Source organism: Symphalangus syndactylus, chromosome 22 (genome assembly GCF_028878055.3).
Source record: "Symphalangus syndactylus isolate Jambi chromosome 22, NHGRI_mSymSyn1-v2.1_pri, whole genome shotgun sequence".
In the NCBI taxonomy this organism is placed as follows: Eukaryota; Metazoa; Chordata; class Mammalia; order Primates; family Hylobatidae; genus Symphalangus; species Symphalangus syndactylus.
The window spans coordinates 76,217,367-76,232,866 of NC_072444.2; the positions used below are offsets into that span (position 1 = coordinate 76,217,367).

Consider the following 15,500-nt stretch of genomic DNA (forward strand, 5'->3'; position numbering starts at 1 on the left):
ATCACCACCATCACCATCACCACCATCACCATCATCACCATCACCATCACCACCACCACCATCACCACCATCACCATCACCACCATCACCATCACCATCACCATCATCACCATCATCACCATCACCACCATCACCATCACCATCACCACCATCACCATCATCACCATCACCATCACCACCACCACCATCACCACCATCACCATCACCACCATGACCATCACCATCACCATCATCACCATCACCACCATCACCATCACCATCACCACCATCACCATCATCACCATCACCATCACCACCACCACCATCACCACCATCACCATCACCACCATCACCATCACCATCATCACCATCATCACCATCACCATCATCACCATCACCACCATCACCATCACCATCACCATCATCACCATCACCATCATCATCACCATCACCATCACCATCATCAGCACCATCACCATCATCACCACCACCATCACCATCACCATCATCACCATCACCATCACCATCATCAGCACCATCACCATCATCACCACCATCACCACCATCACCATCACCACCACCATCACCATCACCACCATCACCACCATCACCACCACCATCACCATCACCACCATCACCACCACCACCATCACCACCATCACCACCACCATCACCATCATCACCACCACCATCACCACCACCATCACCATCACCACCACCATCATCACCATCACCACCACCCCCACCATCACCATCACCATCACCACCATCACCATCACCATCATCACCATCACCATCACCACCACCACCACCATCACCATCACCATCACCATCACCACCATCACCATCACCACCATCACCATCATCACCATCACCACCACCATCACCATCACCACCATCACCATCACCATCACCATCACCATCACCACCATCACCACCATCACCATCACCATCACCACCATCACCATCACCACCATCACCATCACCATCATCACCATCACCATCATCACCATCACCACCATCACCATCACCATCACCATCATCAGCACCATCACCACCACCATCACCATCATCACCATCACCATCACCATCATCAGCACCATCACCATCATCACCACCACCATCACCACCATCACCATCATCACCACCATCACCATCACCACCATCACCATCACCACCACCATCACCATCACCACCATCACCACCACCACCATCACCACCATCACCACCACCACCATCACCACCATCACCACCACCATCACCATCATCACCACCACCATCACCACCACCATCACCATCACCACCATCACCACCATCACCATCACCATCACCACCATCACCATCATCACCATCACCATCACCACCACCATCACCACCATCACCATCACCACCATCACCGTCACCACCATCACCATCACCACCATCACCATCATCACCATCACCACCATCACCATCACCACCATCACCACCATCACCACCATCACCATCACCATCACTACCATCACCACCATCACCATCACCATCACCACCATCACCACCATCACCATCACCACCATCACCGTCACCACCATCATCACCACCACCATCACCGTCACCACCATCACCATCATCACCACCACCATCACCATCACCATCATCACCACCATCACCACCATCACCATCACTATCCATCACTATCGCTGTCCTCACCATCACCACCATCACCATCACCACCACCATCACTGTCATCACCACTGTCACTATCCTCACCAGCATCACCACCATCACCATTAGCAGCAACATAACATTTGTTGAGACTCAGTTCTCATAATGACCCAGTGAGGCAGGGATTTTTATGGTCTCATTTCACCAAGGCCCAATGATGCAGGTGACACATTCAAACCTGTACTTGTCCACGTTGAGTGGACTGCCCACTGTGTCCTCCATGCTGAGGCTCTGGAAAGCAGGGGAGGGTGGGTGTCCTTAGGGTCCTTGGCCCCATCATGGAAGTTGGGTTCAAGCCACACCTTCGCTGGGCTCAGTCGTCTGATCTGTGAGTGGGAAGCTTGGTGCAGCTCCAGGAGTCTGTTTCTGGACACTGAGGGAGGCTTGGGAGCAAGTGGGGAGGGCCACGCTACCGGAAATGGCTTGTGCCCATGAGAAAGGTCAGCCTTGCCACCAGAGTCCAGAATAAGCAACTGTGGAAAAAACCTGGCCTGAGCCCCACACAAGTCACCGCTGTGCCTCGGGGACTTGCGTGCCATTCGTCCCCCATTTCACTGGAGCTTGCATTTTTGTCATAGTTTTCCAGGGACAGGCATTTAGCATCACGTGCCTTTCCTCCAGCCCTTCCCCCTGGAGCTGTTTTCCTTCCGCAGCAATCCATCTCCCTTCCTTCATCCTCTGCTCCACTCCTGCAGGGCCTCCTGCCCCAGTAGCTGGAGTTCCGCTCCATCCCAGCCAGGAGGGCTGCACAGGAGGGCTGCGGGCTGCCTCCTCTATGCTCACTCTGTGTCCCCAGGGCTGCTCTTCCCCACCCCTAACTGTGGAAGGGGCTCTGTGGTGGCCCCTCATTTTCCCATGTGATGGGGCCACCTTCACTGTACTCAAGGGGTCCCTTTTTAAGGGAGACACAAGCAAGTTTGCATCTGGCTCTGGGTGGCATCGAGAGATGGGAGGGGGGGCAGTGGGTAGGCACAGGCCCTGGAGACGGGGCCAGGGCAGACCTCCACTTCACCACAGCAGTGGGTAACTTCAGACACATGCCTCTGAAGCACTCACCTCCGCTTTCTCCTCCTCCTTGGCCCTCTGAGTTGTGACAATGTGATGGGCACAGCCGTGAGCACAGCCCCCGCCCCTGTCCAGGGTGCTCGGTAAACACCAAGGGGTGTCTGATTGTGATTTCCATTCCCGTGAGTGACTGGAGTGGATGGGAAGATGCTTTTGAACAGCACCTCTCAGGAGATGAAAGTCTGGGGAGACTGACAGGCATTTGGGGGGCTCTTCTGAGTGTCAGGGGTCTTGCTTCTCCTCTCCAGTCCATCTTTCTTTCCTGACATCTCCTTCCTATGTACGTTGCTTAGAAGGTGGGATAAATTCCTGGCTAACACAGTGAAACCCCATTTCTACTAAAAATACAAAAAAATTAGCCGGGCATGGTGGCGGATGCCTTTAGTCCCAGCTACTCCGGAGGCTGAGGCAGGAGAATGGTGTAAACCCGGGAGGTGGAGCTTGCAGTGAGCCGAGATGCGCCACTGCACTCCAGCCTGGGCGACAGAGTGAGACTCTGTCTCAAAAAAAAAAAAGAAGGTGGGATAAATGACCCTCCTTCACTATTGCCCCCAGGTGTTGTGGCAGCCGGGAGGGTCCCTGGCAGTGGGGTGTTATGCCAGCCACCTGCAGGACTCAGAAGAGTTTATAGTTTTCTATCCTAAACTAGGTTTCCTAGCCTATCCTAACCATTAGGATTAAATTTTGCTGGATGTATTAGTTAGCTGGGGCTGTGTAACAAATTCCCCCCAAACTTAGTGGCCGCTGTCAACAGTGTTACATTTGTTCCATTTCCTGTGGGCCATGGAGGAAGCAGCTGCTCGGCTCTGGCCTGGAACCCTCCTCGGGCTGTGTGGATCAGAAGGTCTTACGGGTCAGAGGAGATTTCCGTGGCACCTTCCCCCCACAGGGCTGGAGGGTGGCAGGAAGGCACTGCTCCTCCTCTGAGCTTCTCTGCAGCTGAGCGTTGCAGGAGAGAGCAGGGCAGGAGCCACAGTATCTTTTACAACCTGGCTTTGCAAATCTCAGACTCTTTAGCATTCTCTAGTTGGATCCATCAGCCCTATTCATCGTGGTCTTAGTTGCATCCGTCAGCCCTATTCATCGTGGGACAGACCACACAGGGTGTGGACACCAGGAGGCGAATGAGGATCATTGGGGGCTGGCTGCTGCCATGCCAGGTGTAACAGAAATACTCAAAATAACAGTGTCTTAAACCACACGGCTGTTTCTCATGCTCTGGGAGTCTGTCTAGGGTGGGTGTGTTGCTCCATGGGGCCCGGGAACCAGCTTTCTCTTACTGATGCTCCTCAGGGGCCCAGGATGGCTGCTGCAGCCCCAGCCATCATCTCCACATGCCAATCAGCAGGAAGGAGGAGAGGGGAGGGACGTGTTCAGAAACTGCACATGCCACTGTGTCTGTGTGCCCCTGGTCAGCACGTGGTCAGTCGCACAGGTGGGAGGCACCTGGTAAACACCGCTCACTGTGGTTTTCTGTCTCAGGGCGTTACGGGAATTTGTGGAACAGCATGTCAGGAAGGGGTAAAATACGTCCCCGTTCAAGTTGAGAGATGGGGGCAGCTTTAGGGCTTTTGGGGCCCAGTCTAGGCTTTCCTTCTTGGTTCCATGGTTCCTATATAGGGTGGTCACTCAGCCCCGCGGAGCTGCAGTTTCTGCCTCTGGAAAATAAGGATAAAAGTATGTTCCCCTCACAGGGTTATCTGTTGCGAGGTCGATGTGGGTCAGTGTGTCCAAGAGCCCCCCTCCCCGACCTGGAGTGGGTGTTCAACATAGCAGGTTCCCTCCTCCCTCCTCTCTCCACACCCCAGGGGACTTACCTAGGGTCACGGAAAAACCTCGTCACTAGCATGTCGTCTCTCGGTCCGACTCACATCCCAGCGTACACCCTACTCGAACGCGTGGCCTCTGTCAGTGGATGATACCATCTGAATTTTAGCAAAATCGAGCTTGCTGCTGTCCGGGTGGACTGTGTGTCTCTGTCTTTGGAATGTGCGGTGCTGAATCGTACCCACCGTGTGGCTGCTCTGTACAGTTGTGGAGTTCGTGCACTGTACAAAGGCCCAGGCAGAGGGCTGAGAGGGGCTGAGACCCAGGCTGCTTTCTGCGCACCAGGCCGGAGCCAACTGCCTGGAGCAGGGGCCTCATTCCTGTTTGCACCAGGGCCCATCAGCTTGCTGGGATGTGTGCTTGAAGAAGGGGTGTGTTTTTCTAATTCACATTTATAATCCTAGTTTCTAGAATGAATTCTAATTTCTAATTCACATAACGCTGACAGGGCCCTGTTTGTTGGTATTGTATGATTCAGCATGCTTTTCCCAGCGGTGAGGGAAGTCAAGTATCAGCTTTAATGGGAAAGGATGCAGCTTCAGGCATGGCTGGATCCAGGGTCTTAGCTGATGTTAGCCGCATTCTCCCTTCTATGTCATGAGCTTGAGTCTCTGTGTTGGCCTCCGTTTCTCCAGATGTGTTTATGAGCTCCCTGCCCTTCACGGCTAGAAACCCAGGTTCAGGCTCTGGCTGGCTGTGTGCTCACCACGTGGACCTACCACCGGCCCCGGCTGGGTGGGGAACTCTGCTGCCAGCCAGGACACTTAGCGACCATGCCGGGAGCTTCTCCAGAAGCCCCCCAGGAGGAAGGAGGCAAGGGGCATAGGACACTGTGGCAGCTCACAGAGACTCTGAGTCATCGAGGGCTTTGGGGACTTGGAATGCTTGGAGGGTCTCCTTTAAAAGTTGAGAGTCCTTTGGGGAAATCTGGAAACGTCAGGATGATCCAGGTATGAAGATTCACCTTCTTGTCTGTTTTTTCCTTTCTCCCGAACAGGGCAGCACGCTGAGAAAACGCAAGATGTACGAGGAGTTCCTCAGCAAGGTCTCCATCCTAGGTCAGTGGCTGCGCCCCTGCATGGCTGTGTGTCCCCACATCTGGGCGCCTGCCGGCCACCCCAGTGGCTGCGCCCCTGCACGGCTGTGTCCCGACATCTGGGCGCCTGCCGGCCACCCCAGTGGCTGCGCCCCTGCATGACTGTGTTCCGACATCTGGGCGCCTGCCGGTCACCCCAGTGGCTGCACCCCTGCACGGCTGTGTCCCGACATCTGGGCGCCTGCCGGCCACCCCAGTGGCTGCGCCCCTGCACGGCTGTGTCCCGACATCTGGGCGCCTGCCAGCCACCCCAGTGGCTGCGCCCCTGCACGGCTGTGTCCCCACATCTGGGCGCCTGCCGGCCACCCCAGCCTCTTCCCCATTCCCTCCGTGGCTGGCAAGTTGAGTGTCGTTGGTATTATGGAGGTTTGGGGTGCAACACACAGGCATGCTCACGCACACACACGTGCACACATGACACACACTGTCACTTGTTGGCAAACCCCAAGAGCCTGCCTCCTCTCCTGTGGGCAGGATTGCCCTGCTTCTCAACGTCTCTGAAATCCTGTGCATTTCCTGTCTGCTTCTCCCTTTGCTGTCAGAGCCACGCCCCCAGCCTTCCCTCCGCACCAGTCCGTGTAGAGCTGAAAGCCAGTGTTGGCTCCCAGTACACGTGTGAGCTGGGTCGAGCTGCTTTCCCTGACCTGTTCTAGTTCCCTTCTAAGCGCGGTTTCTCTGGGAGCCATCTCTGCTCTTTCTACGCCGCCATCATTGCTCTCAGTTCTGGGAAGGGTAACAGGGCAGGCCGGGGTTTCAGGTGTGCCCGGGGCCCTTGCACCTTCGGGTGAACCTGCTCAACGGCCTGGCGGGGAATACTCTGCTGAAGCCTGAGTTATACGTGATGTGATGGGTGCGAGTGCACATGCATGGGTGTGTGTGTACATGTGTAGAATGTGTGTGAATGCACGTGCGAGTGAGTGCACGTGTGGGTGTGTGTGCATGTGTGTAAGTGGATGTGAGTGTGCACCTGGGAGTGTACATGTGAGTGCACATGAGTGTGCACGCATGTGTGGGAGTGTGTGCGTGTGCGGGTGCATGTGTATGTGTGCACATGGGTGTGTGCACGTGTGAGAGTGGGTGTGAGTGCGCATGTGGGTGTGTGAATGTGTGTGTGCACATGGGTGTGCACGCATGTGTGTGGGGGGTGTGATTGTGCACGTGTGTGAGTGGGTGTGTGCAACTGTGTGTGTGCACCTGTGTGTGTGCAGTATGGCTGTGCCTGTATTCCTTCTTGGGGAGGACTTTGACCCCTGTTCTCTCTAAAATCCTTCTGTGAAATGTCGAGAAGGGAGAGTGCGGTCTTTCGATTGTGGTAAAATGCACGTCACATCAAGCCGACCATTTTGATCTTTCCCGGAAGCACATTTCAGGGCCATTGAGTCTACACATGACGTTGTCAGCACCGCTCCCATCCCAGAGCCCCGTCCTCACCCGAGACAGAGCCCCGTCCCTGTGAGCCGTCACCCCCCTGCCCTCCCAGCCCTGGACGCCCCCGGACCCTCCTGGTCTCTGTGGATTATTTGCCTGCTCGGGACGTTTCGTGGGAATGGAATCACCCACGTGGCTTTGTGTCTGGCTTTAATTCTAGTGCCTTTTTAAAAATGTCATACTTGGAAAAACAAAACGATTTGGTCCGCCAGATTTTATAGGGGCCGAGAGGGAGACGTTTGCTCCCTATGCAAAATCCCAAACGCAGGGCCTCTTCCTCCCTTCTGGGTGTCCTGCTGCCTTTGAGCCAGAGCTGGGTGGTCCGGCCCCTGGTGCCCACCAGGCACTGAATAGTCAGCCCTGCCCCCACAGATTCCTTCATTCACCAGCGCTGTCGAGACAACGGCTGCTGCAGGCCATGAAGGGCCAGACCCTCTCCCTGCCCTGGGCGAATGCTGGTGACCCCCCGGTTGGAGGTGGCTTCTTGCTTCCTGCGTCCCAGGCTCTTAGGGGCCGTCAGACACCCTTGCCGTGTGGCCTCCGTCCGCCCATTTATGTTCCTCTGATTAATGCAGCAGCCGGCAGTGTGACCGGCTTCTCCGTGGCCTCCCAGAAGAGTAACTACAAGGGACGATTCCCTTTTCCTGCCCAGTCACCATCAGCACAAAATCCTCCAAAAAGTGGCTGGCAGGGCGGTGCCTCCGCAGGCAGCTTGGCAGGAGCGATGGCCCTGGATGAGCCTGAAGCCGTGGGCTTCGGCATTTCTGTCCCCACACCAGAAACCTGGGAACAGCGTTTGTGCCTGGATGCTCCTGGGACTCGGCTTTCTCCTCCTGAACGCGCAGGGCTCGGCCCCTAGGACAGGGGACCCCGTAGAATCAGCATTGCCCGCATGGGAGCTGCGAGTCTGCAGAATTCCAGCACAGAGCTTGGCGATGGGTTTACCCCCTGGGCAGGTGCATGCAGCCTTACGACGTCTCGTCCTGTGGCTGCAGGCTGCCCTTGTGAGGTGCTTTTTGGGACACGTGACTGCGTTTATTCTGCAGTTTGCATGGTGAATGGAGATGGATCCCATCTGTGCAAAATAAAAAATTAGCTGGACATGATGGTACATGCCTGCAGTCCCAGGTACTTGGGAGGCTGAGGTGGGAGGATCACTTGAGGCCGTGAACTCCAGACCAGCCTCGGTAACATAGCGAGTTCCTGTCTCTCCAAAAAACTTTAAAAAAAATTAGCCAGGTGTGCTGGCTCATGTCTACAATTCCAGCACTTTGGGAGGCTGAGGTGGGAGGATCGCTTGAGCCCAGGAGTTCAAGGCTGCGGTGAGCCATGATCACGCCACTGCACTCCAGCCTGGGTGACAGAGCGAGACCCTGTCTCTTAAAAAAAAAAAATGGGGCCAAAAGTGCCATCTCCCTGTGGTTTCTTCTGTCAGTTTTCATCCAAGATTAATGTAGCAGGAGATAATTTTTGTTTTCAGAACTCAGAATACTACAGGTTTCAAATGTAATAGAGTAAGCATTTGCTAATCAAATATGTGGAAACGAACTTCCTAACTGCAGCTGACTTCTGAAATGAAATGCCTCGTATTACTGTCCTTGTAAGGAAACCAGTAAACAAAACACTCCAAATTCATATGCTGGTCTCATTCTGCACCCTGAACACAAACCATAATTGCTCTAAAAAATCACCTGTATCATTTAGTTGTCAGGTGTGCACTGATGTGTTGACCTGCTTGGGAGCACGCCCGGGTTCTGAATTATTCAGCAGCTTCTGTCTGGTGCAGACCTTGTGTTTGTTTATTTATTTATTTATTTGTTTGTTTGTTTATTTATTTGACGGAGTCTCACTCTGTCGCCCAGGCTGGAGTGCAGTGGCGCCATCTCGGCTCACTACAAGCTCTGCCTCCTGGGTTCACGCCATTCTCCTGCCTCAGCCTCCAGAGTAGCTGGGACTACAGGCACCCGCCACCATGCCCGGCTAATTTTTGTATTTTTACTAGAGACGAGGTTTCACCGTGTTAGCCAGAATGGTCTCTATCTCCTGACCTCGTGATCCACTCGCCTCGGCCTCCCAAAGTGCTGGGATTACAGGTGTGAGCCACTGCGCCCGGCTAGTATGGACCCTGTTTTTAGGAAGCTGGTCAAACAGCTCTGGTTGTGGGGTCCTCACCCCCCTTTCCTGTGCTGCAGAATCTGCCCCGGCCCTGGGGATCGTGGGAAGCATTTTCCCTTTGCAACGTACGGCGTCGACAGGGATTTTTAAGGAGAGAAATCTCCCTCCTAACCTAGATCTAAAATAAATGCTTTGCTTTTTATTTTTAGCTTCTGACCTACATAGGTAGCATCTGATTTGTATAGGCCAGGAAAGTTTTTTTTTTTTTTTTTTTTTTTTTTTTTTGTCAAAAAGATATAGTTAATCAGGTGATCATTATTTTCTTATAAAATCTGACGTTAGTAATTTTTTTCCCTTCCAAGGGTTAGGGATGAATAAAGACAGGGAAGGGAAGACCTTGTGAGAAGGCAGAAAGATAACATCGAATTTGCAAGCATTTAAAGAGAAACCTGGCATATGGGAATTAAGCATTTTGACCTAAAATAGTAGAAAGTATACTGTGCCTTAATCTTGCAACATAAATGCAGTTCCATGTTCTTTGATCAGTCCCCTGATGAAAAGTATTTTTTTGGATGGGCAGTTACCATTCTGAATTATTTTGTTGTTCATGTATTTTTTTTTTTTTTGTATTTTAGTAGAGACGGGGTTTTGCCATGTTGCCCAGGCTGGTCTCGAACTCCTGAACTCAGGCAATCCACCCACTTCAGCCTCCCAAAGTGCTGGGATTACAGGCTTGAGCCACTGCACCTGTCCAATTTTTCTTTCTTTTTTTTTTTTTTTTTTTTTGAGACAGGGTGTTGTTCTGTCTCCCAGGCTGGAGTGCAGTGATGTGATCATAGCTCACTGCAGCCTCGACCTCCTGTGCTCAAGTGATCCTTTTGCCTCATCCTCCTGAGAAGCTGGGACCACGGGTGTAAACCACCATGCCTGGCCAATTTTTCAATTTTTGTAGAGACGAGATCTCACTATGTTGCCCAAGCTGGTCTTGAACTCTGGCCTCAAGCGATCCTCCCGCCTTAGCATCCTGAGTAGCTGAGACTACAGGTACACACCACCATGCCTGGCTAATTTAAAACATTTTTTGTAGAGATGGGGGTCTCATTATATTGGCCAGGCTGGTCTTGAACTCCTGGCCTCAAGTGATCCTCCTGCCTCGGCCTCCCAAAGTCTTGGGATTACAGGCATGAGCCACTGTGCCTGGCTTCTGAGTTATTTTAAACCACTTAGTAGCCTTTGTGCTTAGCTGGGACTCCATTGTTTGCAAAAACGTAAGCAGCTCTAGTCTTTTTTTTTTTTTTGAGATGGAGTCTCGCTCTGTCGCCCCGGCTGGAGTGCAGTGGCGCAGTCTCGGCTCACTGCAAGCTCTGCCTCCCGGGTTCACGCCATTCTCCTGCCTCAGCCTCTCCGAGTAGCTGGGACTACAGGCACCCGCCACCACGCCCGGCTAATTTTTTGTATTTTTAGTAGAGACGGGGTTTCACCGTGGTCTCGATCTCCTGACCTCGTGATCCGCCCGCCTCGGCCTCCCAAAGTGCTGGGATTACAAGCGTGAGCCACCGCGCCCGGCCAGCAGCTCTATTCTTTTGAAGATAACAAAAGTATTTTCATACTGAGTTAACCTGGAGTCAGTTTTCACTGCTGGATATTTACATTAAGCCAGGGATAAGTGTCAGAATAGCTCCCTCCGCACCTGGTGAAGAGGGCACATGAGCTGCGTGCGTCCACGACCCACTGATTGCAAGAAAACCCAGGCCGCCTGGCACAGAGGTGCTGGGGGACGGCATCACAGCCTCGTCTTATGCAGCTCACCGGTCACGGAGCTGGTGCTGTGGGTGCTTCTGAGGACACCTCTCGGGAAGAGCGGTGGCCCTTGTCTTGGACTGTGGCCGGTGGGGGCGTGGGCCCCGGGATGACCTGTCCTCCTCCTCCCCTGACAGAATCCCTGGAGAAGTGGGAGCGTCTGACCGTGGCAGATGCGCTGGAGCCCGTCCAGTTTGAAGATGGAGAGAAAATCGTGGTCCAGGGAGAGCCTGGGGACGACTTTTACATCATCACGGAGGTGAGACGTGCTTTCCACGTCGGGGCTCTGGGTGTGTGCTGGGGCAGCGGCACTTCCTACCTTCTCCTCTTCCACTGCCCGCCTCACCCTCCCTCTGGAGTCAGTGCTGCTCTGTGACCGCACGCCCGTCCGGGGCCTCCATGGGGTGGGTGGGCCATGGCCTCACACTCCTGCTACCAAGATTCCTCCCGCCCTCTAGCATCAAAAGGCTCCCTTCTTAGAAAGGTGGCTGGTGCCTGATCTGCGTGTGTGATAAAACTGCATGAAACTGGCCGGGTGCAGTGGCTTATGCCTGTAATCCCAGCACTTTGAGAGGCTGAGACAGGTGGATCACCTGAGGTCAGGAGTTCAAGACCAGCCTGGCCAACATGGTGATACCCCATCTCTACTAAAAATACAAAAATTAGCCGGGTATGGTGGTGTGCGCCTGTAATCCCAGCTACTTGGGAGGCTGAAGCAGGAGAATCGCTTGAAACCGGGAGGTGGAGGTTGCAGTGAGCGGAGATCACACCATTGCCCTCCAGCATGGACAACAGAGTGAGATTCCGTCTCAAAAAAAAAAAAAAAAAGTAAAATAAAAAACCTGCATGAAACCTGCACACAGGGTGTGCGAGGGTGGGTAGAGCTGAGGAGGGAGTGGGGTGGGGGATGGCACCACGTCCGCATCCCGGCCATGGTGTGGCGCTGTGTGTACACAGCAGGTCACTGTTGGGGGCATCACATACATTTAGGGTACGCAGGATCTCTCTATATTATTTCTAACAACCGCACTCAAATCCATGATGATGGCAAAATTAAAAGTTTAATTTTAAAAAGACGGTGGCAGCTTCTCTATCTGGACGTGTGTGAGTCATTTTTGCCGTCTCACGCCACGTCCCCACCACGGGCAGGCGACAGGTGGCTCCATGGAGTCCCTGGGATGTGCTGGGGCCGCAGTCCGTGGTGGCCCCACACAGAGTGTTGGGTGGGCTGAGCAGCTGTCGTGAGGACAGGGCAGGAATTCGCGTGTGAACTCCCATTCCGGGTGCCGGCAAGGGACTCCGTGCCTGTGAGTTAGCAGGTGGGACTCCAGAGGTGGGGCTCGGACACTGGACCTAATTGAGGACTGGCTACAACAGGGCCAGGGTGCAATCCACTCTCCATAAGCCACGCCCACCAGCGCACCAGTGTCAGTTTACCGTTGCCATGACAATACCCGGGAGCTCCCGCCCTTTCCATGGCAGTGTGGCCCGATGACCCGGAAAATTACCACCCTTCACCAGAGAGCTCTGTATACTCCACCCCTTAATGTACATATAATTTAAAGTGGGTATAAATGGGACTGCAAAAGTGCCCTGAGATGCTACCCTCAGTGCACTGCTTAGCGGGAGCGGCTCAGAGCTGTAACACCAAACACTGCTGCCTCAGTAAAGCTGTTCATTCCACCTGCTGCTGGCCCTCGAATCCTGTCCTGGGCAAAGTCAAGAACCCTCGCAGGCTAAACCCCACTTTGGGGCCCACATGTCCTGCATCACCTGTGCCCCATGGTTATTTGAACTGTGGCCCACCCGGCGATCTGAAGCCCCCTCTCTTCGGATTAATGCTGGAGGAACTGGGCCGGAACCCCAGTGCCAGCAGTGTGTCCGTCGCCTGGAGGCTCTGTCTGGGGCCTCCCTGAGAGGAACCCCCTCCCCAAGTGGCCCCGGGCAGGAATGAGTGACCTGTCCAGGCTGTGTGGTGACCTGCCTGGCTCTGCAGACACACGTATGCTCCTGTGTGTCTGACATGTTCGCCACGTCTCCGGCCCTCAAGGGTGAGCAGGATCTCACGCTTGCATGCTCCCTAAGCACACGCCCCAAATCTGTACCTGCCATCGGGAAATGCGTGCGTCAGGGTGGCGGAGTTGAAGGTTCCATCCTCGCCGAAACACCTGCAGCTGTGGGCAGTGACGAAGATCATTTCGGGTCCAGAAGGAGGGCACCTCCCTGCCCTGGGGGCTGCTGGAAAGAAACGGGAGGTCAGCAGAGAGCTCAAGTCCCAGTGGATGTTTGGTGACTTCGGCAAATTCGGGAGCCAGCGTCTTGGTTCAAAACAGCAGAAGCCCAGCAATGCAGCCGGGGCCGCTGATGGCGCTGGAAGGGGCCGCTGATGGCGCTGGAAGATGCTCACTGCCGCCAGAACACAGGCGGAAAAGCAAGAGGCTGGAGTAAGAGCCTGCGAGGAGTGTGTGTTTCGCTGGAGACCCAGGCTGGGGCCCGTGCACCTGCAGATCCTCACTACCATTCCCTGAGGGGCACATTCAGGGCCTCTCCCGCCCCTCATCCCCGGTGCTTCCCACTGCGGCTCTACCATGCGGAAAGATCTGGAAGGCTGGCGTAGAGCAGGAGAAACAGCAGAGGCCGGAGGGAGCCAGTCCGGCTGGGGCGTCCGAGACGCCGGGAGATTTCTGCTGACCTGGAAGAAGCACCAAGGCAGGTCTCGACAGGGCAGCCACCTTCACGGATCTCCACACGGTGGATTTGGGGTTCCAGGACCTGAGTCACTTCCGTCTCCACGTCCCAGAATGCTCATTGTGTGAATGAATTAATGAATGCATGAAGGAATGATGCTTGTCTCCAACCTAAAAGTACAGCAGGCTGCACGGACATTCATGAAGGGGGTCCCTGCTGGGCAGCCGTTCTCAGGCAGTATTTCCGGTCGGTAGAGTAGGAGACTCGTTCAACAGTAACGCTTCTTTAAAAGGAGAGAAGGAGGAGGCAAAGGATGAAACCACAGGCAGCCCAAGTGATGATTCTGGCCAGCGTTGAAGGAGGCTCTGGCGGGCCCCGAGAGGGGAGTGACCTCAGCCGTGATTCCAGAGTGCGCGCCCGCCTGTGTACAGAGGAGAGGATGCCAGCGTGCACGCCTGCCCATGTGCAGAGGAGAGGATGCCAGCATGCACGCCTGCCCATGTGCAGAGGAGAGGATGCCAGCGTGCACGCCTGCCCATGTGCAGAGGAGAGGATGCCAGCGTCATGTTCGCCCATGGGAGAGGATGCCAGCGTCATGTTCGCCCGTGGGAGAGGATGCCAGCGTGCACGCCTGCCCATGTGCAGAGGAGAGGATGCCAGCGTCATGTTCGCCCGTGGGAGAGGATGCCAGCGTCATGTTCGCCCGTGGGAGAGGATGCCAGCGTGCACGCCTGCCTATGTGCAGAGGAGAGGATCGCAAACCCACCGCTGAAATCTGGTGTATTAAAGGCGGCTGTTGGGCGCGGTGGCTCATGCTGTAATCCCAGCACTTTGGGAGGCCAAGGTAGGAGGAGGATCACTTGAGCCCAGTCGTTCAAGACCAGCCCGGGCAACATAGTGAGACCCCATCTCTACTAAAAATTTAAAAATGATCAGCACCATAAGACAGGTGAAAAAATTAGCTGGGCGTGGTAGGTGCACACCTGGAGTCCCAGCTACTTGGGAGGCTGAGGCGGGAGGATCGCTTGAGCTCAGGAGTTCAAGGCTGCAGTGAGTTATGATTGCGCCATTGCGCTCCAGCCTGGGCAACAGAGAGAGACCCTGTCTCAAAACAAAAACCCAAAAACAAAAAAAGATGGCTTCAAATTCTTGGTTGTCTTTCCTGTGGAAAAGGGGAGTCTAACCCCCTCCCCTTGATGCTGGGCTGGCTTAGGTACACACTTGACGGACAGAATGCAGTGGAATGATGTTGTAGGTTACCCAAGACTGGGTCCTCCAAAGCCTTACAGCTTCCACCACAGCCTCTGGGAACCTTGCTCCCGGGATGTTCTTCTTGGGGCCCAGCAGCTGTGCTCTGAGACGCCCAGCCAGGCAGCGCAGCCCCAGCCTCAGCCAGCGCAGCTGTGAACGCCCAGTGTCAACAGCCGCCATATGACTGTGCCATCTTGGACGTCCCACCAGCTGGGTCTTCCGATGAGGTCACCCCCCGCCTCTATCTGGCTGCAACCCCAGGGGAGACCCTGAGTGAGAACCGCCCGGCTGAGCCCCTCCAACCCCCGAACTGTGAAGGGTAACAACAAATTGTGGTTTAAGTTGCTGACTTTGGGAGTGGCTTCTCAGTTCTCACCAGTTATCGCTACTGAAATTAGTATGGAAGTAGAACCCTTCCTTGCCTAGACAACAGAGCAATGGCGGTGGCTCTCCCGGCCGCTCCACTGCCAGCAGGATGACTTCGGTGACAGGTGGAAAGGCAGATATCTTTAGTTACTCTAGGTTTTACAACCATTGACAAGAAACT

At 54.5% G+C, this 15,500-nt stretch overlaps 1 protein-coding gene across 6 annotated transcripts in view; it reads left to right on the top strand.

Moving 5' to 3' along the window:
• PRKAR1B (protein kinase cAMP-dependent type I regulatory subunit beta) overlaps positions 1-15,500 on the top strand; it is a 178,391-nt gene that overhangs the window by 136,531 nt on the left and 26,360 nt on the right. For all 6 annotated transcript variants that reach the window (XM_055260864.2, XM_055260866.2, XM_063631101.1 and 3 more), the window contains 2 exons: positions 5,573-5,633; positions 11,152-11,273. In XM_055260864.2, the coding sequence (XP_055116839.1) occupies positions 5,573-5,633; positions 11,152-11,273 (183 nt within the window). The remainder of the gene's footprint in view (positions 1-5,572; positions 5,634-11,151; positions 11,274-15,500) is intronic.